General features: G+C 46.2%; 1 protein-coding gene and 1 long non-coding RNA gene across 2 annotated transcripts in view; one reads left to right on the top strand and one right to left on the bottom strand.

Annotated features, from left to right (window-relative positions):
* POLR1A (RNA polymerase I subunit A) overlaps positions 1 to 27,059 on the bottom strand; it is a 190,202-nt gene that overhangs the window by 121,889 nt on the left and 41,254 nt on the right. The window contains exons 15-18 of the mRNA XM_068275444.1: positions 21,626 to 21,775; positions 18,001 to 18,184; positions 9,131 to 9,213; positions 1,865 to 2,023 (exon numbers count right to left, since the gene is read on the bottom strand). Of these exons, the coding sequence (XP_068131545.1) occupies positions 1,865 to 2,023; positions 9,131 to 9,213; positions 18,001 to 18,184; positions 21,626 to 21,775 (576 nt within the window). The remainder of the gene's footprint in view (positions 1 to 1,864; positions 2,024 to 9,130; positions 9,214 to 18,000; positions 18,185 to 21,625; positions 21,776 to 27,059) is intronic.
* Positions 1 to 27,059, top strand: part of LOC137563248 (uncharacterized) — a 56,615-nt gene that overhangs the window by 16,003 nt on the left and 13,553 nt on the right. Inside the window, exons 2-3 of the long non-coding RNA XR_011030301.1 lie at positions 4,087 to 4,326; positions 5,856 to 6,008. This is a non-coding gene — a long non-coding RNA (uncharacterized lncRNA). The remainder of the gene's footprint in view (positions 1 to 4,086; positions 4,327 to 5,855; positions 6,009 to 27,059) is intronic.

Genomic DNA, 27,059 nt, shown 5'->3' with positions numbered 1-27,059 from the left:
CCTTATCTCCAGCATGATCTTAGTGAATTGAGGCCGTCTTTTAAAGAGGAACTGTAACGACAAAACGGCCCCTGGGGGGTACTCACCTCGAGTGGGGGAAGCCTCCGGATCCTAATGAGGCTTCCCACGCCGTCCTCCATCCGTCAGGGGTCTCGCTGCAGCCCTCCGTGCAGCGGTGACGTAATATTTACCTTCCTGGCTCCTGCGCAGGCGCTCTGACGGCTGTCGGCGCCGAAGTAGGCGGAAATACCCGATCGCCGTCGGGTCTGCTCTACTGCGCAGGCGCAAGTTTCCGGCGCCTGCGCAGTAGAGCGGACCCGACGGAGATCTGGTATTTCCGTCTATTTCCGTGCCGAAAGTCGCCACAGCGCCCCCGCTGGAGCCAGCAAAGGTAAATATTGAACTGACAGTCGGCACAGTCACCGGCTGTTCGGAGGGCTGCGCGAGACCCCCGTGGGACAGAGGACGGCGTGGGAAGCCTCATTAGGATCCGGAGGCTTCCCCCACCCGAGGTGAGTACCCCCCAGGGGATCTTTTTAATGTTACAGAGTCTCTTTAAAGCTTATTATCTCAAGTGTCTGGCAGAGTTCTCTGTGACTTTGAAAGTCGTAGAGGTCAATGGCTAATTTGCATAAACAACAACTGGAGTTTCTTAGCTCTTCATTTACTGGAAACAATATTAGACTTGTGTCTCTGCTGCTAATGTTTTTTTCTTAAAGAGAATCTGTATTGTTAAAATCGCACAAAAGTAAACATACCAGTGTGTTAGGGGACATCTCCTATTCCCCTCTGTCACAATTTCACCGCTCCCCGCCGCATTAAAAGTGGTTAAAAACAGTTTTAAAAAGTTTGTTTATAAACAAACAAAATGGCCACCAAAACAGGAAGTAGGTTGATGTACAGCATGTCCACACATAGAAAATACATCCATACACAAGCAGGCTGTATACAGCCTTCCTTTTGAATCTCAAGAGATCATTTGTGTGTTTCTTTCCCCCCTGAGGGGGGAGTGCATAGCAGAACCACAACACTGAAGAACTTGGCAGCCTTCCAGACACAGGCTGACAAGTCTGACAGGGGAAAGATACATTGATTTATTACAGAGATAGTGATAGTATAAAGTGCTGCAGTTAGCCATAACACATTAGAATAGCTTTTGGAACTTGTAGGATGATAAAAAACAGGATGCAATTTTTGTTACGGAGTCTCTTTAGGTGGCCACTAACGGTCCAATTTCTAGCGAAAAATCGTTCGAGCGATCTGAAATTCTGATCGGATCGGTTTTAAATAACCTCCACTGGTCGACACAATCGATTATGAACGAGCGACGAAAATTCATTCGGGCGACATTTTTTTCAAACGAAAATTTGAATTTTCTTGGTGGTCGTGATAGATAGGAAGCAATGATTGGTTAGTTGATGGTGTAGTGAACGATTTTTCGTCTGATCAGAATTTTTGATCGCTCTAACGATTTTTCGCTAGAAATTGGACCGTTAGTGGCCAGCTTTTAAGTTGAATTACTGACATAAATCAACACACACACACACACTTTTGTAAATAAATTATTCTTCACTGATTCTGAGGAAGCGGCGGCATTGGCGATGCTATTCAATCATGCTAAAATCTATTCATCTATTTCTCTCTGATCAGATGTCGATCAGAGAGGAATCTTTCTTTTGGGCACGTTGGGAGAAAGTCTGCTAGTGTATGGCAGGCGTCAGAGCACGCACGCACGCACGCACGCACGCACGCACACACACACACACACACACACACATATAAGACCACTGACCACAGTGAGGTCTGTACACACAGACACAGTATCAGTGTGAATCTGTCATATACTGACAAAAATAATAATAACCTTATTTATATCATTGTTAAACTGATTCACTTCCTCCTTGTATTTGAGATCGACCATGTTGAAGTCCCTCTGGTCCTTATTTAGATGGGCGTCCTGCCATTTTCCGCGGGCCTCTTCATCTGACGCCATCTGTGAGAGGTTGAAAGCTGCTCTGACAGCCTAGAGAAAGACCAGAGTCATCATGCAAACATTGTTAGACGCAGTAATTATAACAGTAGACCCTTACACAACACTATAAATGTGCTATAGCGCCATGGCTCTCCACAGAAAGCGGCACCCTTGTTTATCATGGACAGAATTCACTTTAACTATCATGGTGAATTATCCATCCCTCATAACACGTTCCAGATGAATAATGAGGTCATCACGTGGAACTCTTTCAGATTCCTTTTTTTCTGATGCAGTAATCCTTAACCCTTTAGCAGCCATTTTATTTGAAGGCTTGCAAGTGCTACAGGCCAAATGTATTTTAGCACATTTTGCATTTCCTATTTTGTTACATTTTCTTCCTACTAATTAGTAGTGCTGTAATTTGTATCTATGGCCACTTGTCACTAGAGGGCAGTGTGAGACAGAGGACTTCTGCTTTCAGTTTCTATATCCTCTACTAGCAGAGAGACATCAAACCAATGCACGAATTTACAGCACAATGGGTTTTGCCATCTCAAATGAGATAATTTCTTCAAAGCTTCTAACGGGTTAACATTCCTTATGAAGAAAAGCCTCACCATGGAGATGTGTGCATGTGGGAAGGCTGGAACTACTGGATTTAGAATGAAGCAAAATAAATGGTGTGCGAAAACAAGATGGCCGCTTGTAGGTCACATGTCACATTTCCTGTACAGGTACTCTAAAAAAAACACACACAGGTTCTCTTCACACATTACAAAGATTTTCTGTAGTAGCAGTAGAGTATTGTACCATGTTAGCCATCAGTAAACGCAAGAGGTTTTCTGTGAGAATAAAATGTAAAGCTGTGATACTCGGTGCCTTCCTGTAGATAAAGGAGGCAGTCTGTAAATTATGAGCCTGCCTGTATGTGTCCAATTAATCCTAATTTATGGTAGACTTTTACCTAAACAAAATATCCCCAAGAAGAGTTAGCCAGTAGCAAGCTAACCTAATTACATATTCATGTATTCAGGACCGTAGTATTGGTATTTAGTATCAAAGCAGGTGGTTTCGGCGCTCAAAGCTGGGTGCTCCTATAACAGTAATGTTATAGTGTGCAGGCCGCGTAAGGGTAATTCAGGGCTCCGGAAATTACTTCTCCCTCGGACTCGGAATAGTATTTAAAGGGAACCTAAACTAAGAAGGATATGGATTTTTACTCTTAAAATAATACTAGTTTCCTGACTCTCCTGCTGATCCTGTGTCTCTAATGCTTTTAGCCACAGCCCCTCAACAAGCATGCAGATCAGGTGCTCAGATTGGATTAGCTGCATGCTTGTTTTAGGTGTGTGATTCAGCCACTACTTTGGTCAATAAGATCAACAGGACTGCCAAGCAACTGGTATTGTTTAAAAGGAAATATCCATATCCCTCTCAGTTAAAGGATACCCGAAGTGACATGTGACATGATGAGATAGACATGTGTATATACAGTGCCTAGCACACAAATTACTATGCTGTGTTCCTTTTTTTCTTTCTCTGCCTGAAATGGTTAAATATCAGGTATGTAAGTGGCTGACTCAGTCCTGACTCAGACTGGAAGTGACTACCGTATGACCATCACTGATAAGAAATTACCCTTTTTATCTCTTTTTGCTCTCAGGAGCAATTTTCTGCTAAGAAAGTGTTTTATAGTTGGAATTTCTTATCAGTGAGGGTCACAATGTAGTCACTTCCTGTCTGAGTCAGCCACTTACATACCCGATATTTAACTCTTTCAAACAGAGAAAGAAAAAAAAGGAACACAGCCTAGTTATTTGTGTGCTAGGCACTGTACATATACATGTCTATCTCATCATGTCACATGTCACTTTGGGTATCCTTTAAGGTTCTCTTTAATGCTGCCGGGAATTTGAGGGGCAGCAGGGTGAGCAGTTATTCGGCTCACCCAGTGCCCAACTCACCAGCGACGTACTAATGCATACCTTTTTGTATTTATATAGCGCCAACATCTTTGGCAGTGCATTACAGAGTATATAGCCTTGTAACTAACCATCTCTCAGAGGAGCTCACAATCTAATCCCTGCCATACTCATACCTCCATTGTCTAGGGCCAATTCATGGGGAAGCCAGGTAACCTTTCTGTACATTTTTGGAATGTGAGAGGAAACCGGAATGACCGGAGGAAACCAGAGTGCCACGGGGAGAACATACAAACTCCATGCAGATAGTCCTGTCTGAGATTTGAACCAAGGACTCAGCGTTTCAAGGAGAGAGTGCTATCCACTACACCACATCGTATTATCTAATAGCTCGTTAATGTAAATGTAAAGATCTAAATGGTGGTCAAGGTATGTAGAATAATTTTAACTTGTAATTCATACAAAAATGTATATCAGTCTCATCCAAGCCTTATTTGGGCAGACATAATGCTGTTATTGTATGTCTGCAGCACAGAAATATATCACTCGTCTGCCACCCTTGCAAGCTTGCAATGTAGAGAGGATAGTGGGGTGGAGCCACTATGGGCGGAGACCTTACAATCTAGAGGATAGTGGGGTGGAGAAACTATGGGTAGAGACCTTACGATCTAGAGAGGATAGTGGGGTGGAGACCTTGCAATCTAAAGGGTAGTAGGGTGGAGACCTTACAATCTAGAGGATAGTTGGGTGGAGATACAATGGGTGGAGACCTTACAATCTGAAGGGTAGTAGGGTGGAGACACTATGGGTGGAGACCTTACAATCTAGAGAGGATAGTGGGGTGGAGACACTATGGGTGGAGACCTTACAATCTAGAGGGTAGTGGGGTGGAGGCACTACGGTTCGAGACCTTACAATGTAGAGAGGGTAGTGGGGTGGAGACCTTACAATCTAGAGGATAGTGGGGTGGAGGCACTACGGTTGGAGACCTTACAATGTAGAGAGGGTAGTGGGGCGGAGACCTTACAATCTAGAGGATAGTGGGGTGGAGGCACTACGGTTGGAGACCTTACAATGTAGAGAGGGTAGTGGGGTGGAGACACTATGGGTGGAAACCTTACAATGTAGAGGATAGTGGGGTGGAGGCACTACGGTTGGAGACCTTACAATGTAGAGAGGGTAGTGGGGCGGAGACCTTACAATCTAGAGGATAGTGGGGCGAAGGCACTACGGTTGGAGACCTTACAATGTAGAGAGGGTAGTGGGGTGGAGACACTACGGGTGGAGACCTTACAATCTAGAGGATAGTGGGGTGGAGGCACTACGGTTGGAGACCTTACAATGTAGAGAGGGTAGTGGGGCGGAGACCTTACAATCTAGAGGATAGTGGGGCGGAGGCACTACGGTTGGAGACCTTACAATGTAGAGAGGGTAGTGGGGTGGAGACACTATGGGCGGAGACCTTACAATCTAGAGCAGCCTTTCTCAACCTTTCTACCCTGGAGGAACCCTGCAAATAACTTTCGGATCTCAAGTAGCCCCTGCAAACAATTTTTTGATCTCGAGGAACCCCTGTATCTATTTTGGAGGAGGCATGGTCTTTAAAAGTATGTTTGGATGTTTATTTCACTACCCCCTATTGCATTGCCACTCATTATACTGTCTCCTGACCCCCCCATTGTAGTACTTCTTGATAAAGTACCACCTATTATAATGTGCTCTATTATACTTCCTCCACGGTGGAGGAAAATGCCAAGGAACCCCTGCAGAGTACTCAAGGAACCCTGGGGTTCCAGGGAACCCTGGTTGAAAATGCCTGTTCTAGAGGGTAGTGGGGTGGACACATTAGGGGTGGAGACGTAATTAAGGTATAGCAGCGAGCCTCAAATTCTAACTATAACAAAATTATAAGCTTGTCTGAAGAGGTGCGTCTTAAGGGTGTGTTTGCAAATTTCCAGGTGTGGAGCATGACGGACAAGCTGCAGGAGAGAGTTCCAAAGCAGAGGTGACACTTGTGAGAAGTCTTACGTGCAAGAGGGAAAGCTCATATGCTCTCGCTTTTCTGATCTACACGCAGTACCTTTACAGAAATGTATCAGCACGACAGCACAGTAAGTAGCATGTTCAGGAAGAGGCCAAAACCGTGGTTCTCCATGTTTCTCCTGAAAGGAACACTTTAACAGGATATGAGCTGGGTGCTCAGAGATTTGAAGTGACAGACAGCCTGGGACATGCCAGGACGTTAGGCTTCCTTCACAATGGAGTATTGATCAGCGCCATTCAGGTGTCCTCAGCCCAGCTTGCACTCTTATGCAATGTCTGAACAATTGTTTACAGATGACAACCTAGTCGGGAAGCTGCACAGTTTGGCTGATCTCTCCTGAAAAAGCATGTTCCACAACTGTCACGCCCTTGTCATGACTTCAAAACTAAGGTCTCCTTCCCACAGGATGCTGAACTGCTGACACTTCTCTGAAAACTCCACCTAATGTCAGCTGGCTACAAACTGCCTCTTGGCTGCACTTTAAAGTAGACCAGAACTTCCTCTACGCTCTAAAAAGATAAGCAACAGAAACCCATTTCTTTGTTACAGCTGATACAAATCTGCAATAAATCTGCAGTGTGTCTACTCCCTGCTTTCATGGAAGCAGACATAGGGCTAACATCCTGGGCTCTATTCACAAAGGGCAGTTTGGTCAAATCAATTTGTACCTCATTTGGCATTTTACATTTTTTTCCAAATTCACTAAAGATTTTGCGATTGAGGCAAGTTCGGGAATTTATCAAACAAACATGCCTCAATTCACACCCTGCTCGGTAAGTGTCACTGACCAGCGTGTAGCAGGGCAGCGTGCAGGCCTTAAGTTGCGCATGTCACTCAGAGGTTTTCTGTCTTGTGCATCCCAGTCATCCCTTTAGATGTGCTGCAGCCACCAGGGGGAGCTCTTCTGTAGGCAATAAAGATTTTCACATCTAAAGGGATGCAAAGAAGCCCTCAAAAGTCACCTTCCTCTGCTCTGATACAGTGAAAGTCTCATCAGATACCCCTTCACTTCAAATCAGGGTGAGCAGCAGGCTGTGTGGCTCTCCCTATTGGCTGCCTAGCTCTTCCCCAAAGGCCGTCTGTCAAGTTACCGCACAGAGACAGCAGGGGGAGAGCGAGTTATCAGCTGCTGTGAGCTGGAGAAAAATACCGAACACTTTTGCCCGGTAAACCGAATGCGGAAATCTCTGTGAATTGCAATTTCTTGACATTTGAGGCAATTACCGTACAAATCGGTTATTTACCTCACTAGTCGGGGACTGTAATTTTTAGTGCAGTAATAGGTGTAGTGAATTGTAAAGTGTGAAGGTGATCAGTAAAATCAGCTGTTTTCATCATTAATGAATGCGGTAATGCTTTGTGAATAAAGCCCCCTGTGTCTACAAATTAGCTGCTCTGCCCAGACACCCAGTGAATACTGCTGAGAGATCAAATTACACCAGTGATTAGTCACAGATGAGGGGGAATTAGACAGGCTCTCCTCTCTAAATACACACAGGGTGCATTTCTCTGTTTTCCTTCTGTCCTGTGCAAGAGTTCAGGTCCACTTTAAGCAGTTGATCTGGGTGTTTATAGACTTCGATTAGTAAGTAGATGAACCCCCTCTTCTTGTATCCTCTTGAGATTTAGCCGTGCCAAATGCAATATATTGTGAGCTTGCTTAAGTTTTTGCCATCTGCATATTTGAGCTGAAAGGAAACCTAAGTCACCTTCAAGAACACTGGAGTCGGAAAAATCTTCAGACAGTGTGACTAAGCACAGCTGCTGCATGGACAAATGTCTCTGGGAGGATTATGAATGAGGAAAAACACAGGATGATGACACACAATGGATTTATCTTCCAAGGCAGCCATTGACCTTTTTCCAGAAAGGAGCGGCGTTCAGCGTAAGCAAAATACATATTCCATTTTTATAACTCTGGAGTGTTGGTCCCAAAGTACACCGAAAGTCATCAGTAGCCGGGATAGCACATGACTGGTCCTATGATAACCAGACTACAGCTGACCAAACACTATTCAGTCATCACTAGATGAAGTGTTTTCAATCGATACTACAATCAAAATTATTTGTTGTTTAGCTTGTCTTTTTAGCTCCTATTGTTTTTTAATAGGAGCTAAAACACTGGACACTGGCTACATCTTCCCAAAGACAGACTCCATCTGTGCCTTCCCCCCTTGCAGTCTTAAGGCCTCTTGCACACTGCATGCATTTCCGATTCAGATTCCGCTTTTTAATCGGTTTTTACATCCGATTCCGATTTTTTATCTTTACTGCATGCTGGTTTTTCTGATTCGTTTTTCTGTTGAATGTATTCAGGGAAAATCAGAATTGAATATTGGAAACAGAAACGGAAAACGGATTTGCAGTGTGCAGGGAGCCTAACAGAGGAATAATCAGGGCCGGATTTGTACTCTTTACTGCCCAATCCCACTGTCAGCAGCCGCCCCCCCCCCCCCCCCCCCTTCAGTATAGGTAGCCAGATAACCTTTCCCTCTAGTAAAAGGCAGCTGGATGACCCTTCCCCATTAACTCTAGTATATGTAGCAAGATAACCTTCCCCCTCCACATCCAGCCTGATGACCCCTCCCACCCTCCAGTATAGGTAGCCTGATGACCCTCTCCCCCCTTTCCCTCTAGTATAAGAAGCCAGATAACTCCCTTCCTTTCCCTACAGATCCCTTGATGATCCCCCTTCCCTCCAGTATAGGTAGCCAGGTGACCCCCCTTCCCAGTATAGCCTGCTGCCCTTGTTCCTGTGGTGCCCTAGGCCATGGCCTACATGGCCTTGGCTAAAATCCGGCCCTGGGAATGATGCAATCCTGGCAGCAGCAGCTCCTGTTCATGTGATTAAAACTTCAAGACAAGAGTTTAAGCTGCAGATGCTTCGCTTCACACACACAAAAAAGTAGCATTTAGGATAAATTGCTTAACAACTGTGCATAGAGATGGGCTTTATACGCATCTGCTGCGCAGTCCCCCTACCCAAAACAAACAGGAGCCCCGTAATATCTCTAGCCCTGCTGTTTACTCAGTCACCTCACGGAGCTGCATGTGTATTTGCTTGTGGCATAGTCGCCCAATCCAGAGAGATCTACACTTCCTACACACAGCCTGATTGTCAGCACTATAAAATAACGGTCCTCTAATAACTAATTTAAAGAAACCCACTGCAGAAAACATCTTACTTACATGTCCACCGCAGTGTGTAGACTGCTCCACAATCTTCTGTCTCCGGACGTCAGCATAAGGTCGCACCAGAATGTCCTCCACATCTGCAAGTCAGAAAGTACATGAGAATCGGCAGTAACTGGCACCAGTATGCAGCAGGGAAAGGAGCAGCTGGTGTAGGGAACTAAGAGTGTTCTCTTGAAAGTTCAATGGCACTGAAGAGGGTAAAGAGTGAAGCACGGCTTCCACAAAGGCCTTATTCCAGCTAGGCAGATACAGTTAGTGATTCACAGCAGTGGGTGACAGCGATTGACAGCTGTTTCGCAAGTTACAATTGCTTCATCGGAGGCTAAAACCTCTGATAAAGCAAGTGTAACTTACAAAACAGCAGTCAGGTCCGTCACCCCACTGCATCTACCCAGTTGGAATAAAGGGATTTTAAGGAAGGCTTTTTCTTCTTCAGCACATCTGCAAGTCAGGTGATAAACAACTCATAAAGGAAACCTGTACTGGGGGAAATCATCTGGCTGCCACAGTCAACCCTCTACCAAAAAAAGGTTTTTGTTTTTTTTATCATTGCTGTTCATGGTTAAGGAACTTTCCCACTGCGTCCGCTGCATTCCGTCGCAACAGACAACATAATCGCATCCCAAGTTGATGCAATTATATTTCTACCATATGTTCACACTGGGCGTATTACAGCTAGTTCTGTCGGACTAAGGGCCCTGCAACGCTAAAAAATTTGACATCGCAGTGCAAATGCAATTTTCACCAGTATACGAACGCATGTTTTGCAGTGATAATGGGTGCGATTACGGTTCCAGATGAGGAAAAAAAAGGCACTGGAAGTTTTTTCAAATGGGAGAACGCAAAGCAAATTGCATAAAACAGCATTTGACTGCACTCCCAATTCATTTAACCTAATCACTAACACTGGAAAAATGCAGCAGTCGATACGTTCGGAATTGGGTGTAAAATGGATCGCACCACTCTGTACAGGAACTCCAAGAGAAGAGACCCAGCACCGTCTTCAAGTGTATTATAAGCTCTTTTATTTATTTAAAGCATCAGAAAGACAAAAAGGGCAAGTCTGTGCGACGTTTCGAGAGGCGACTCTCTTTCTCAAGCTGACAAGCCCTCTGAATACATGAAACACAATCAGCCTTAAATAGTCCTTACTCCACTAGGGAGCCAATCAGAATGGTCTGGACGCCCTGTCATCAACCAATTAGGTTAAGTTCCTGCTTGTAGGCCCTCCCATCTGGTGGAGGACCTGATGGGGAACTACATCTATTTATACACTCCAATCATTTTAAAATGGCCACTGGAGGGCCGACCAATGAGGGTAGAGCATGTTCTGAATAGAAAAAACGTCATTCAACCGTCACGCGGAAATCCGCATTGAAAATCCGCATGTGGTTAAATTCAATGCGTATGTGTAAAAACGTACGCGTAAAGAACATGTTCCAATCCAATTACCACGCGGAAATCCACATTGGAGATCCGTATATGGTTAAAGTCAATGCGTATGCGTACAAACGTAAAAACCCGGAAGCAAAAATCGTCTAAGACAGACGTTTCAATCCAATCGCCTATACCGGTTACGCATTAAACTTATCTTTTCAGATTAAAAAGTGTACATGCTCCTAACCCTAATAGGAATGAGTATCAACAAAATATATAATAAAAGAAATCTGAAAAAATTAAAAAAGTGACAAAACTAACGCTAGGTGTCTGGCGGCTACCCACAGCGGCGGCCAGACACCGAACATCGCAACAAAGACAATAATCACATCTCACCCTCCCAGACTGGCGTCCGCCTCAATAGCGGCGGCCAGTCTGGGCCGGCGAGAACAAAAATTACCAATTCTGTCCCGACTGGCGTCCATCCCTGGCGGCCAGTCGGTAAAGAAACAGGCAAAAAATCAAAAAGATATTTTGAAGGCCAACCCGGACTGGCGGCCACATACCAGCGGTGGCCAGTCCAGGAGAGCCAACAAATCAACATAATCAAAAAATAAGAAATAATGATAATACATTTCTTTATAAACCCCTCTCCCCCCCGACCGGCGGCCACCAAATGTGGCCGCCGGTCGGGAAGGGTCGGGGAAAAAAGAAGAAACAGAACCAACCCAAAGAGAAGACTCCAGGCGTCCAGACCAAAAAACAATCAGCAAGACATCTATCTATAAACACATGGACCCAACTCGCACTCCCGGTTAAGACCCCCTGGACCAAGGGCATCCAGCTTCCTAATCCAAAACAACTCCCGTCTCAATAATAATTTGACCCCATCACCCCCCCTGCGTGGCGGGGGGACAGAGTCAATTACCTGGACCCTCAACTGTCTAACATTATGGCGACAGGCAGAAAAATGGCTAGCAACCGCTTGTTCAGATGTGCCTGAGCGGATAGCTGACTTATGCACGGAGATGCGCATTTTAAGTATCTGTGTGGTCATCCCCACATAAATCAATCCGCAAGGGCAACGAAGAAGATATACAACATATGCAGAGTCACATGTGTAATAACCATTGTTTGAAAAGCGTTTCCCTGTAGTAGGGTGTGTAAAAGTATCTCCTTTAACAATGGAATTACACATATGACACGACAAACAGGGAAAAGTCCCTTTTCTTGTAGTAGTTAAATTAGCAGTCCGAGGGCCAATATCTGCCCTCACCAAAGTGTCACCAACTGTAGGAGCCCGTCTATATGACATAAGTGGATATTCCTGAAATTCCCTAACCTGTGGAAAGCCTTGTTTTAATAAAGGACAATGTTGTCTAACAATTTTCTCAATCTGTTTGGAATTGGTTGAGAAGGTAGTAACAAGAGGAATCCGATCGATCTGTCTGGAGCGTGGTCTTTTAATTGAGGAGGATCGACTAAAAGGATTACACAAATCTAGAGGATAATCTCTTTGAACAAATCTATTGACCATTTCTTTCAGACGTGTATCTCTCAATGTGGCATCAGACACTATTCTATTTACACGTTCAAATTGTTTTTTTGGAATATTATTAGCAATATGAGAAGGATGGAAACTCCTATAATGGAGTAATGCATTTCTTTCAGTAGATTTCCTAAATAGATCGTTGGTCAATTTTCCTCCAACTTTCGTGACCACCGTATCCAGGTAGGATCTAGAATGAGTACTACAAGTGTACGTAAGGGAAATGTATGGGTGGTCTCCTTGCAGGGCTCCGTGATGTGATCACTTCCAGGCGGGGATCGCTGCGGGGCTGTGAGCGGCAGAGCTGTCTGGGTGGTCTCCTTGCAGGGCTCCGTGATGTGATCACTTCCAGGGGGGGATCGCTGCGGGGCTGTGAGCGGCAGAGCTGTCTGGGTGGTCTCCTTGCAGGGCTCCGTGATGTGATCACTTCCAGGCGGGGATCGATGCGGGGCTGTGAGCGGCAGAGCTGTCTGGGTGGTCTCCTTGCAGGGCTCCGTGATGTGATCACTTCCAGGCGGGGATCGCTGCGGGGCTGTGAGCGGCAGAGCTGTCTGGGTGGTCTCCTTGCAGGGCTCCGTGATGTGATCACTTCCAGGGGGGGGATCGCTGCGGGGCTGTGAGCGGCAGAGCTGTCTGGGTGGTCTCCTTGCAGGGCTCCGTGATGTGATCACTTCCAGGGGGGGATCGCTGCGGGGCTGTGAGCGGCAGAGCTGTCTGGGTGGTCTCCTTGCAGGGCTCCGTGATGTGATCACTTCCAGGGGGGGATCGCTGCGGGGCTGTGAGCGGCAGAGCTGTCTGGGTGGTCTCCTTGCAGGGCTCCGTGATGTGATCACTTCCAGGGGGGGATCGCTGCGGGGCTGTGAGCGGCAGAGCTGTCTGGGTGGTCTCCTTGCAGGGCTCCGTGATGTGATCACTTCCAGGCGGGGATCGCTGCGGGGCTGTGAGCGGCAGAGCTGTCTGGGTGGTCTCCTTGCAGGGCTCCGTGATGTGATCACTTCCAGGGGGGGATCGCTGCGGGGCTGTGAGCGGCAGAGCTGTCTGGGTGGTCTCCTTGCAGGGCTCCGTGATGTGATCACTTCCAGGGGGGGATCGCTGCGGGGCTGTGAGCGGCAGAGCTGTCTGGGTGGTCTCCTTGCAGGGCTCCGTGATGTGATCACTTCCAGGCGGGGATCGCTGCGGGGCTGTGAGCGGCAGAGCTGTCTGGGTGGTCTCCTTGCAGGGCTCCGTGATGTGATCACTTCCAGGGGGGGATCGCTGCGGGGCTGTGAGCGGCAGAGCTGTCTGGGTGGTCTCCTTGCAGGGCTCCGTGATGTGATCACTTCCAGGGGGGGATCGCTGCGGGGCTGTGAGCGGCAGAGCTGTCTGGGTGGTCTCCTTGCAGGGCTCCGTGATGTGATCACTTCCAGGGGGGGATCGCTGCGGGGCTGTGAGCGGCAGAGCTGTCTGGGTGGTCTCCTTGCAGGGCTCCGTGATGTGATCACTTCCAGGGGGGGATCGCTGCGGGGCTGTGAGCGGCAGAGCTGTCTGGGTGGTCTCCTTGCAGGGCTCCGTGATGTGATCACTTCCAGGGGGGGATCGCTGCGGGGCTGTGAGCGGCAGAGCTGTCTGGGTGGTCTCCTTGCAGGGCTCCGTGATGTGATCACTTCCAGGGGGGGATCGCTGCGGGGCTGTGAGCGGCAGAGCTGTCTGGGTGGTCTCCTTGCAGGGCTCCGTGATGTGATCACTTCCAGGGGGGGATCGCTGCGGGGCTGTGAGCGGCAGAGCTGTCTGGGTGGTCTCCTTGCAGGGCTCCGTGATGTGATCACTTCCAGGGGGGGATCGCTGCGGGGCTGTGAGCGGCAGAGCTGTCTGGGTGGTCTCCTTGCAGGGCTCCGTGATGTGATCACTTCCAGGGGGGGATCGCTGCGGGGCTGTGAGCGGCAGAGCTGTCTGGGTGGTCTCCTTGCAGGGCTCTTTCATCAGTTTCTCGCGGGGGATCCGTACCGGGCTCCAGCAGAACTGGTGTGTGTCGTCTGCTTGCAGCACATGGCTCGGCTCCATGAAGCGATCGGTGCCCGGTTCCACTTGTCAAACAGCCCGGGTCTCCATGCACGGCTCCATTCTCTGCCACCTATTGGATGCTGAGAGTACTGAAGCTCCGCCCTCTCCAATGCTTTTCTACTTTACAGGCTCGTGCTTAACATTCTCCCGTCCCCCACTACATCATACTGAGCCACATCACACTTGCAGCGACAGCTCCATGAGTGAGAAAAGACAGGTACAGAACTACTGTACCTTACTGTCTGTGATAAATGAATGGGCACTGAGGGGCATATTAATAGTACAGTACTGAGGAGCATACTGAGTGATTGCTTCCCCAAGTGTACTGTATATTGGGTAATCAAGGTGGATACACTATGTTAGCTGTTTCACACTGTACCTCAATGTGTGAATTGGGGGAGGGAGGTTATGGACACTATAAGTCCAGTGTGCAGTATGCATTTTGTTAGTGTGGGGGAGGGGAGAGAAGTTCTGGACACTAAGTCCAGTGTGCAGTATGCATTTTGTTAGTGTGGGAATATAATGTGTTTTAGTACACTTTTTGGCTCAATCTTTTTTTTTTTTTTTTTTTCTTAATTTCCTTCCTCAAAAAGTAGGTGCGTCTTATACTCCGGTGCGTCTTATATTCCGAAAAATACGGTATGTCATATAGACGGGCTCCTACAGTTGGTTACACTTTGGTGAGGGCAGATATTGGCTCTCGGACTGCTAATTTAACTACTACAAGAAAAGGGACTTTTCCCTGTTTGTCGTGCCATATGTGTAATTCCATTGTTAAAGGAGATACTTTTACACACCCCACTACAGGGAAACGCTTTTCAATCAATGGTTATTACACATGTGACTCTGCATATGTTGTATATCTTCTTCGTTGCCCTTGCGGATTGATTTATGTGGGGATGACCACACAGATACTTAAAATGCGCATCTCGGCGCATAAGTCAGCTATCCGCTCAGGCACATCTGAACAAGCGGTTGCTAGCCATTTTTCTGCCTGTCGCCATAATGTTAGACAGTTGAGGGTCCAGGTAATTGACTCTGTCCCCCCGCCACGCAGGGGGGGTGATAGGGTCAAATTATTATTGAGACGGGAGTTGTTTTGGATTAGGAAGCTGGATGCCCTTGGTCCAGGGGGTCTTAACCGGGAGTGCGAGTTGGGTCCATGTGTTTATAGATAGATGTCTTGCTGATTGTTTTTTGGTCTGGACGCCTGGAGTCTTCTCTTTGGGTTGGTTCTGTTTCTTCTTTTTTCCCCGACCCTTCCCGACCGGCGGCCACATTTGGTGGCCGCCGGTCGGGGGGGAGGGGGGTTTATAGAGAAATGTATTATTATTTCTTATTTTTTGATTATGTTGATTTGTTGGCTCTCCTGGACTGGCCACCGCTGGTATGTGGCCGCCAGTCCGGGTTGGCCTTCAAAATATCTTTTTGATTTTTTGCCTGTTTCTTTCCCGACTGGCCGCCAGTCGGGACAGAATTGGTAATTTTTGTTCTCGCCGGCCCAGACTGGCCGCCGCTATTGAGGCGGACGCCAGTCTGGGAGGGTGAGATGTGATTATTGTCTTTGTTGCGATGTTCAGTGTCTGGCCGCCGCTGTGGGTGGCCGCCAGACACCTAGCGTTAGTTTTGTCACTTTTTTCCTTTTTTCAGATATCTTTTATTATATATTGTTGATACTCATTCCTATTAGGGTTAGGAGCATGTACACTTTTTAATCTGAAAAGATAAGTTTACTGCAAAACCGGTATAGGCGATTGGATTGAAACGTCTAGGTCTTATCAGGATGCGATCCGGATCCGTTTGGCAAAGTTAACGTAAAAAAAAAAAAAAAAAAATGTTGGGGTCTGGGAGGTCAGCAGAAGGGGGACCTGTGGAATCAGGCCCTCTGCTGTTTAGCACTCACCTCCACCTCCGACATGCTGCCAACATCCTGCCAACACCTCCAGCTCGTGCTGCTCCACTCCAAAATGCTTGCCCATGTGTCCCCAGCCAATATTGCCGCAAAAATCCGCATAGGAAGTGGGGTAGAACATCCGGATTTCTCAGCCAGTGTGTTGTGCGGCCTCCGGTTCCCATTTGTTTGTATTGGCCGGATGGTGCAGTCCGGCTCCGCCCCGGATACGGCTGCCGGAGGGGCCGGATGAAAAAATAGCGCATGTTGGAACGGAGGCCGGAGTCCGGATCCGGCCCGGATCCGGTCCGGCTCCGGTTCTGCAGAACGGACCCATGTGAACGGACGCATAGGCTTTAATTGCTATGCCGTGCGTCCGTTCCGTCCGTTCTGCAGGCGGTGCGGCTCCGGCACGGCGATTCCGGAGGGCCACCGCAAGTGTGAACCGGGCCTTAGACGATTTTTGCTTCCGGGTTTTTACGCGTACGTTTGTACGCATACGCGTTGACTTTAACCATATGCGGACCTCCAATGCGGATTTCCGCGTGGTAATTGGATTGGAACATGTTCTTTACGCGTACGTTTTTACACATACGCATTGAATTTAACCACATGCGGATTTTCAATGCGGATTTCCGCGTGACGGTTGAATGACGTTTTTTCTATTCAGAACATGCTCTACCCTCATTGGTCGGCCCTCCAGTGGCCATTTTAAAATGAGTGGAGTGTATAAATAGATGTAGTTCCCCATCAGGTCCTCCTCCAGATGGGAGGGCCTACAAGCAGGAACTTAACCTAATTGGTTGATGACAGGGCGTCCAGACCAGTCTGATTGGCTCCCAAGTGGAGTAAGGACTATTTAAGGCTGATTGTGTTTCATGTATTCAGAGGGCTTGTCAGCTTGAGAAAGAGAGGGGTCGCCTCTCGAAACGTCGCACAGACTTGCCCTTTTTTGTCTTTCTGATGCTTTAAATAAATAAAGGAGCTTATAATACACTTGAAGACGGTGCTGGGTCTCTTCTCTTGGAGTTTCTGCTTGCTGTTCCTGGAGACAGAGGGACAACGACCAATAGTACGTCGCATCTAGATGGTTGGGTGCTGCCTGTAACTATTAGTCTACCACTCTGTACAGGGTTAATAACAGTGCCCTGCTAGGGCCAATTTTAAAACAATGGACTGTGTGTTATAGGAATCAATTACTTTAAGAGAGAAATCAGTCAGTCTGGGTGATAATCTATAAGTGTATGGCCAGCTTAAAGGGAACCAGAGAGGAACTCTCTTTAAAAACAGAAAAATCTTTTATACATACCTGGGGCTTCTTCCAGCCCCATACGCACGGATTGCTCCCTCACCGCCGTCCGCGTCCTGCCGCCAACTGGCCGAAACTATGGGACCCGGTACCGCCGGATACAGGAAGCGGAGGACGGCGGCGTGGGAGCGATCCGTGCGTATGGGGCTGGAGGAAGCCCCAGGTATGTAAAATAGCTTTTTTCTGGGGCCTCTGGTTCCCTTTAAAGCACCATTTTTTTCCTTCAGTTTCTCATGGTTTCTAATAAATATTGAAGCTGCAATGTTAGGGGGAGAACATGGCAGCTCTTATAGCTATTAGAAGGGGAGGGGGGTCCTCTTCCAACTGCCCTTATTTACCCAGGGGCAGGTGTGAAGATAGGATGTGTGACTTCTTTAAACTCTTTGAAGCACAGTATCCTTTCACCAGTTCCCCCCCTCCCACTGATGAAAGCTTTTGTTTGCTATCTGCTATCACGTGCAATAAAATAAATTACATCAGTCCTTACCTGCCTGAAATTTCTGTGGTTGGGTAGGCCCTGCAGTCTGCGGAAGTAGGGTAATAAAAGCATCTGCTTAACATTTAAATGTGAAAAGAGGAAGTAAAAGGGAAGGGTTTTTTTTTATTAATAAGCATGCATTTTTAATGTGCTATTGAGATGCCCTGGGGGCTAAAAATGGTGCTCAGTTCCCTTAAGAGGGGTTGACTTTGCCACTCACCCATGGTGAAGCCGCGGTAGAGCTGCAGGTAGGCGGTGAAGAGACGTGCCAAGCAGGTGAGCAGTTTTCCGCTGGTTTCCCCACCATACAGCTCATAGCAGCAGTGCACCAGTCCGAAGGATGAGCTTCCATAGTGAGCCTTGTCCAAGACGCCACACAGCAGTTCCCCGTCCCGAATGATGACCTGAGGAGGAAGATAAACTCAGGAACAGCACATTGGCTATAATGCAATGTAAGGGCTGGTGCACACCAAGAGCGCTTCTGAGCGCTTTTCCACATTTTTTCTAAAACACAAACGCAGGTCCTTCAGCATTTCTGAGGTGATTCAGCCTCAATATTAAAGGGGTTCTCTGGGGGTTGAAAATATAAACAGACACTTACCTGGGGCCTCTCCTGGCAGCTGTAATGTCCCACGCCGTCCTCGAACAATCAGCCGTTCCCCGCCGCCAGTTCCAGTCTAACGCGGCATCTCAACCAACAGCGGCTGCGCGGCCGTGGCCACACGCATGCTCGCTCCCACACTAGTCATCGGGAGCTTACTGCGCAGGCACGGTACAAGAAAACTTTGTACTGCGCCTGCGCAGTAAGCTACCGATAGGAGCGAGCACTATTTGTCTTGTTAGAAAAACATCAGACCGGGATCGGCGGTGGGGAATGGCAGATCGTTGGAGGACCGCGTGGGGCAGTACAGCTGCAGGGGGGCGGTAGAAGCCAGAGGTAAGTGTCTGTTGGTATTTTCAACCACCCCCCCCCGCCGCCCCCCCCCCCCCAGAGAACCCTTTTAAGTATAGGAAAGTGGAAAATCGCACGAAAATACCCTAGACTAGAACAGGTCGATTTTCCAAGTTTTTTTTTTTTTTTTTTTTTTTTTTTTACACACAAAAGCTTTACATTTGCAAATCTACTGTACAAAAAAATAAAAAAAATAGCTACACCAAAACGCTCCAAAAGATAACTAGGCATAACAAGAAAATCGCTAGGCACATGCCTAAAATTGCTTAGAAAAGCACTTCCAAAAAGGCTTCGCGTGTGCGATTACGCTAGCGCTTTTAGGTGTGCACCAGCCCTAACAGAGTGCAAGATCACATCAACATTAGGGATGATCAAGGTTTTCAAATGCTTCCGAGTTTATGTTTATGTAAATTCATGTACATTTTTATGCAAATATATGCAGCTTGAAATTTGACCAATCCATTTAAACCTGGGTTGTCCATTTTAAAGCAGCATATATTTGCATAAAATATTAACATATTTGCATAAACACTGAAGTATTTGCATATCATTGATCCTCCCTAATCAACATCAGAGAACAAGCTCATCCATAGGAGGAAGGCTGAGCATCGGCCCTTACTGAACAGTCACGCAATGAAGGCAATACAGCCTATGTCTTGCCTAACCACTTCAGGTTCCGGGGTTTTCTTAATCAAATAATGTTTATTATCAAGGCACTTAAAGGAAGTATACATCACTGTAAGTGGTATGTAGTTACATCACTTGAATGCAATAGTTGAGTAATGTGACAAACACAAGGGGTTGTGCCGTGTGAAGCAATTCAAGGATCACAGATACATTAAGCCTTATGTTTTAGTCTATGTAATGAATTAAATATGTAGAACTAAAAAAAACAAAATGTGTAGAAATTAAGGTTCCAGGCAAATTTGGGATATCAGCTGTGTCACTATGGATACAGCAATAACTTTTTATTACCTGCGCAATCAAAGTGATGCATACATTTTTTTTTCTTTCAGTAATATTTCCCCCCCTCCCACAGTCTTTTTTTTTATTCCACAGGCACTATAGTTTGTATAGTCTGCATTTAAAAGGAAATATCAGGGGCTTTTAGAAAAAGCAGATCTACTTACCTGGGGCTTCCTCCAGCCACTGGCAGCTTATGTGTCCAGTCCCACAGCTCCGGTCCCAACCAGTGTCCCCTCCTTTGCAGCAGCTGACCTGGCGAGGTTGGCAGCCTCGAGCTCGGGGGTCTGAGACGAGACACAGAGGCATGTTTCCTGCTGCATGACATGCCTCTGCTCCCCCCCATCACTGCTACGCTATCGCCCTCCCCCGAATTGCCGACATGCAGATTGTCGGCATCTCGAGAGGTAAAGCTGCGTTTCATTCAGGAGAGGCACTCTGCTTAACGCCCACTGAACCCCTTCTCTGGCTGCCATTGGCCAGCTTTGCCTCTGCGTGGCCACTCCCCCACCTCCCTGCACCTGCGTCTCACACAGAGCGGAGCTTTCAGCGTCGTGATCCCAGGGGTCACGAAAATGAAAGTTAGCCATTTGCATTTATGTTCAGGCCTATAGCTTTTTTTTTTATAACATTGCATTACCCCATCATATTTGCAATTTACAAACCATACTGTACAGTATTGTAAACTATGGCACAGAGCACAGCTAATTACCCTTTAAACTTCCCTGCAGTAAAAATCTTATCTGAAGCTGCCTCTCGCTGTTTCTTTGACCTATAAGTGCTCCAGAAAACAGCACTGTAGCTGAACAAGTAAAGTTTCTTAACTCTTCCTGTACTGGAAACAATATTGGACTCATATCTTTGCCATTAATGTTCTATTTCTTAGCTGTACTACACATACAATCTCATAAGCTTATTTACACTTCAGATTCCATTTAACAGCCCCCTCTGGTCCAGGGACCCCAGTGAGGTCACTACCTCTGCATCCACTATTGCTATGCCACTGCTTTCAACCTCTGGCCAAGCTGTACTCCTTACCAAAAATAACCTGACACATGGTATCTACAGTAGGTTCACATATTGTATATGACTCCAGCCTTTGTTTCCTCCCTACGGCGTTAGATTGTAAGCTCATGGGGCTGAGCTCTCTCACTCTTTTGTGTCTTGGAATCTGCTGTACATTTTGTTCATCATGTTATATGTCACTGTAATTATTATCTCTACCAATTCCGTATTATGTATCCATGTCGATATGTTGTGCACACCATTATCTTTATTATGTACTCCATGTTTGTCCAGCGCCGCCAGGGCTGGATTTACCATAAGGCACTGTTGGTACGTGCCTACAGGCGCCAGATGATGAAAAGGTGGTTCAGTCCCCTCACAGAGCGCCTCCCTCTCTCCTTTTCTATGAAGAGTCCTGATGGGAGTGTAAAGGAGAGGTTACTCACCCTGCTCTCTGCATTCCACTGACAAGATCTCCCTTCAGTCAGTGGCACCTCCAGCTACTTAATACTGAGGTTCTTCTAGCTATGTAATACTTTGGGTTGCTTCTAGCTACTTAATATTGAGGGTGGGTACAACTGGCTACCTAATACCAAGGGCCACCTGTAGCTAGCTATGATGGGCAAGGAAAGTAATGGAGAATGACAGCTGGGCTAGCCAGCACACTTGTGGTGCGGTTTGGTTGGGGTTTGTAGGTTCATGGAGGGCAAAGTCCAAGGTGCCAAGACATTTGTGCCTATATGCTACTGTAAGGTAAATCCGGGCCTGAGCGCCGCAGAATATGTTAGTGCTTTATAAATCAATAATAATGCTACTGGTCACTGTGACTGGACAATATATCTCTAGAACTACAGGTCATTCATACATGTAGTTTTCACAAAAGGTAAAAGTTTGCTGAGAGAAATGTCAGCCAATCAGGACATACCTGAGACTCGCACATGGAGTCGGAGTTGAATCCTGGTGTGGGGCGGGTCTTCTCCTTCACCCAGACCTTCCCACCAATTTTTGCCTTTCCTGTCAGGTTGAGCGGGATGTGATGGTCGGGAATTACGTTGATCAATAACGTAGACACCACCTGTGACAGGAAAAGCAGAGTGAAATCAATGGCTTGTCTATTAATCTCTTTGCCATTACATCAGCTTTATACAATGCAACACTATGCACTGCAGAAGGGTTTTTCCCCTTAAAGAGACTCTGTAACAACAAAAACCTCCCCTGGGGGGTACTCACCTCGGGTGGGGGAAGCCTCCGGATCCTAATGAGGCTTCCCACGCCGTCCTCTGTCCCACGGGGGTCTCGCCGCAGCCCTCCGAACAGCCGGCGACTGTGCCGACTGTCAGTTCAATATTTACCTTTGCTGGCTCCAGCGGGGGCGCTGTGGCGACTTTCGGCACGGAAATAGACGGAAATACCCGATCTCCGTCGGGTCCGCTCTACTGCGCAGGCGCCGGAAACTTGCGCCTGCGCAGTAGAGCAGACCCGACGGCGATCGGGTATTTCCGCCTACTTCGGCGCCGAGAGGCATCAGAGCGCCTGCGCAGGAGCCAGGAAGGTAAATAATGACGTCACCGCTGCCCGGACTGCACGGAGGGCTACAGCGAGACCCCCGAGGGACGCAGGACGGCGTGGGAAGCCTCATTAGGATCCTGAGGCTTCCCCCACCCGAGGTGAGTACCCCCCAGGGGCCGTTTTGGCGTTACAGTTCCTCTTTAAGACCAGAGCAATTTTCACCTTTCAGAGCGCCTTCCATTAATTCGCCTATAACTTTATTACTACTTATCACAACGAAACAATCTAAATTTTGGGGGTTTTTTTCACCACCAATTAGGTTTTTTTTTTAAAGAGAGCCTAAAGCCTAAAAAAAAAAAAAATACCTGTTTTTACTTGGTAGTCCTGTTCAGTAATAAAGCCATAGCTGAAATGCTGCATCCCCCGGGCACAACAATTAATAATATCCCCAAAATCCCTGATGCAAAATTCGGGGCTCCTTTCGGGTAGAGGTAGAGCTTTGTGCAGTAGCTCTGCCTCTTCTCACGTCAATCTCCGTAGATCTCCACCAGATCTCCACCTCTCCCCACCGATCTCAGTCTTTTTTCACTGAGAGGGGCGGGGAGAGGCGGAGATCCGCCAAGATTGACTGTACTGGAGGCAGAGCTACTGCACAAAACTCTGCCTCCCCCAGGCAGCAAAATCCACGACTTGGAAAGTCATGGAATTTTGCCCCGGGATTTCGGGGGTATTATTGATTGTTCTGCTGCTGGGATGCAGCGTTTCAGTTACGGCCTTATTACTGAACAGGACTACCAAGTAAAAACAGGGGTTTTTTTTTTAGGCTTCAGTCTCTCTTTAAAGAGAAACTCCGACCAAGAATTGAACTTTATCCCAATCAGTAGCTGATACCCCCTTTTACATGAGACTGATGTTGTGGTGAAACCCCTCCCACAAGAAACTCTTGAGGACCGTGGTACTCCTGGCGGTTTCCTGTCTGTGAACCTTGTTGCATTGTGGGAAATAGCTGTTTAGAGCCGTTTCCAACTGCTAAAAAAGCATGCAGCAGCTACATCACCTGCCAACAGTAAAAATGTCACCATGTAATAAATGTCAGAATGTAAATCAGGGGTTTAAAAGATTTTACAATGGGCGCAAACACTGACTAAATAATTTATACATAATTATTGTAAAAATGAAGCACTTTTATTAAATTATTTTCACTTGAGTAACTCTTTAAGTGGTACTTTTTGATAAGAATGATTTTATTCCAACTGTATTTAAATCATAAGAAATAAATGAAAAAAAAAATGTTATTTCTCATTTTTCAGCCATTATAGTTCAGTCCCTATGATAACCATTTATGTATTTTTTGTTTTTCATCTTTTTTTTTTCTTCAATGCAAAAAAAAAAAAAAAAAAAAATATTTGGGCACTATGGGAGAGTGTGGGATGGAAATAATTATTTTTAAGTGCAAGTGTGAGTCTTTTTATTAAAATAAATGTATGTAGGTGTAATTTTACAATTTGGCCATACGATGTCCTCGCACATTATTTCCTATTAGCGTACTATCAGTGCGTTAAATAGGAAGTAGTGCGTGGATGTGTTACTCCGGAAGATACATTGATGCAGGCATTTCATTGACACAAGGACTTAGTGGCTGGATAGTGTAATGGTTAAGGGTTCTGCCTCTAACACAGGAGACCTGGGTTCAAATCTCGGCCCTGCCTGTTCAGTAAGCCAGCACCTATTTCAGTAAGGAGTTTCTTGGGCAAGTCTCCTCAACACTGCTACTGCCTACTGATTGCGCTCTAGTGGCTGCCTCACAAGCGCTTTGAGTCCGACAGGAGAAATGCGCTATACAAATACTGCTATTATTATTATTATTAGATTAATGAATGGGAACGGTGTTCAGATTTCCCGAAAAATTTGAAAACTTTTTTTCTTTATAGTCAAACAAGAAATCCAATCGGATTTCCCATTTTTATTCGATAAAAGTTGATCGGGAGTGATGGATTTTTCTGATCAATTTTTATGAAAATTGAATGGTGTGTGGTAGATTGTCAATTTATTAATATATAGACCCAAGCAATTTTTATCATAATTAAGGAAAAATTAAACATATGTGTGTGGTACATTGGTTAGATTTTTAAATGTTACAGTCAGTAAAACTGATCACTATTCTTGAATTGAACAGAGATTTAAAAATTATATGGTGTGCGGCCACCTTTAGATATACAGGAGTTTTTATTAAATATTAAAAATTGCACCGGAAAGTCACTCACATGTGCTACGCCAACTGCATACAGTGCTGAAATATTAGCCACAGTTTGCGTTGTGTGTAATTCCAGTTTTAGCTTCGTCTTATGCATTTCCCCACCCCCCCCCCCCCCCCCCCCCATTTTCATGTAAATTAACTTCATCGTAATGCATGGGGGGGAGGGGACCACAAACTGCAAAAAAAAAAAAAAAACACAAGCAGGACACGCAAAAAACACAAAATTTGCAAAGGAAAGCAAAGGACAAAACAAAAAATAAAAATGTCTGCAAATTGCAGAATTGAACATACAGAAAACCCACAAAGTTTGCATGGATAAGTGACGTGTGAACTAAGTTTTTGCTGAAATGCAGCAGAAAAATCAAAACCAAGAATACAAACATGCTCAAGCATATTGTGCCATCTGGTGGAAATCAGTAACAATACCACAGCCTGATATGAGAAGTCTAATATGAAACTCCCAGGTGCAGATTCTTCATAACTAGTACAAAGTGGAGCAGCTCAGAGCAGCCAATTAGACTCCTCGATCGGGAAGCCTGCTCTGTATTTACATCAATTCTGCTGCAGTTTTCCTTGTGCTGGTTTTGATGAATCTTCCCCACTGTGTCAGCAGCAACTGGAGGTTATTATTTACTGGATTTATTTTAATTCCTGGGTCAGTGGCATTTTGTGTAAATTAATAGAACGGTTTTCACATCACACCAAAAAAAAAAATAAAAAAAAAAAATAGGCATTTGTGGACAGAGTAATGTACAGTGAAGTCAGTAATTAATGGCTCCGTTGTAATAAGACAGGTCCGAGGATTTTGTCATAGCCTAAATGATAGCCATTCAGTCACACATGGATGAACAATACAATACTAAACTCAGATCTAAAGGACCACTATCTTGAAAAATTGTACAATTGAAAATACATGTAAACACATACCATGTCTCTTCCAGAGTAAAATGATATAAATGACATAAATCTCCTATGTTGCTGTCACTTACAGTAGATAGTAGAAATCTAATGGAACTGACAGGTTTTTGACCAGTCCATCTCATCACGGGGGATTCTCAGTATATAATTTATACATGTATAGTATTCAAAGATGCAGACACACACACACACACACACACACACACACACACACACACACACACACACACACACACACACACACACACACACACACACACACACACACACACACACACACACAGTTTCCACACTGTTCTGGCAGTTGGGCTGAGCATCTGTCATTCAAGTGCTTTTGAAAATAAGGAAAACCCAGAAAATCCCCCATGAGAAGATGGGCTAGTCCAAATCCTGTCAATTCTGCCAGATTTCTACTACCTACTGCAAGATAGGAGAAAAGTCATTTATAGCACATTTTACTCTGGGAAAAATGTATTTTTTATTTAGGTGTCTTCAAGTACTTTTTTTTTTCTTTGTGTATGTGTGTGTGCGCGATAGCGATCCTTCAAACAAGGTGAATTGTACAAGTAATCTGGCCAATAAGGGAATATAAACAGAAGCAACATGCAGGACAAATAGCCAGTTTCATGGGACAAGTGTGGTTGGAACTACTCCCTTGTCCACCCTTTTCTGTAAAACAGAACACAATGCCCAGCACCCTGCAGTGCTTGTTCCTGCACTGCCACTCAAAGCTACTAATTACCAATGACAGCTCCCCAGCATACCTCTGCACACAAAGCTGCCATCACCATGTACCTGTATTCCTGCTGCACACAAAGCTGCCATCACCATGTACCTGTATTCCTGCTGCACACAAAGCTGCCATCACCATGTACCTGTATTCCTGCTGCACACAAAGCTGCCATCACCATGTACCTGTATTCCTGCTGCATATAAAGCTGCCATCACCATGTACCTGTATTCCTGCTGCACATAACACTGCCATCACCATGTACCTGTATTCCTGCTGCACATAACACTGTCATCACCATATACCTGTATTCCTGCTGCACACAACGCTGCCATCACCATGTACCTGTATTCCTGCTGCATATAAAGCTGCCATCACCATGTACCTGTATTCCTGCTGCACACAAAGCTGCCATCACCATGTACCTATATTCCTGCTGTACACAAAGCTGCCATCACCATGTACCTGTCTCCCTGCTGCACACAATGCTGCCATCACCATGTACCTGTATTCCTGCTGCACACAAAGCTGCCATCACCATGTACCTGTATTCCTGCTGCACACAAAGCTGCCATCACCATGTACCTGTATTCCTGCTGCATATAAAGCTGCCATCACCATGACCTGTCTCCCTGCTGCACACAAAGCTGCCATCACCATGTACCTGTATTCCTGCTGTACACAAAGCTGCCATCACCATGTACCTGTATTCCTGCTGCACACAAAGCTGCCATCACCATGTACCTGTATTCCTGCTGCATACAAAGCTGCCATCACCATGTACCCGTTTCCCTGCTGCATACAAAGCTGCCATCGCCATGTACCCGTTTCCTGCTGCACACAAAGCTGCCATCACCATGTACCTGTATTCCTGCTGCACACAATGCTGCCATCACCATATACCCATTTCCCTGCTGCACACAAAGCTGCCATCACCATGTACCT

This window comes from Hyperolius riggenbachi, chromosome 1 (assembly GCF_040937935.1).
Source record: "Hyperolius riggenbachi isolate aHypRig1 chromosome 1, aHypRig1.pri, whole genome shotgun sequence".
Lineage (NCBI taxonomy): Eukaryota > Metazoa > Chordata > Amphibia > Anura > Hyperoliidae > Hyperolius > Hyperolius riggenbachi.
The sequence above is the reverse complement of the archived record's forward strand: the minus strand, read 5'-3'. Positions and strand labels throughout refer to the sequence as shown.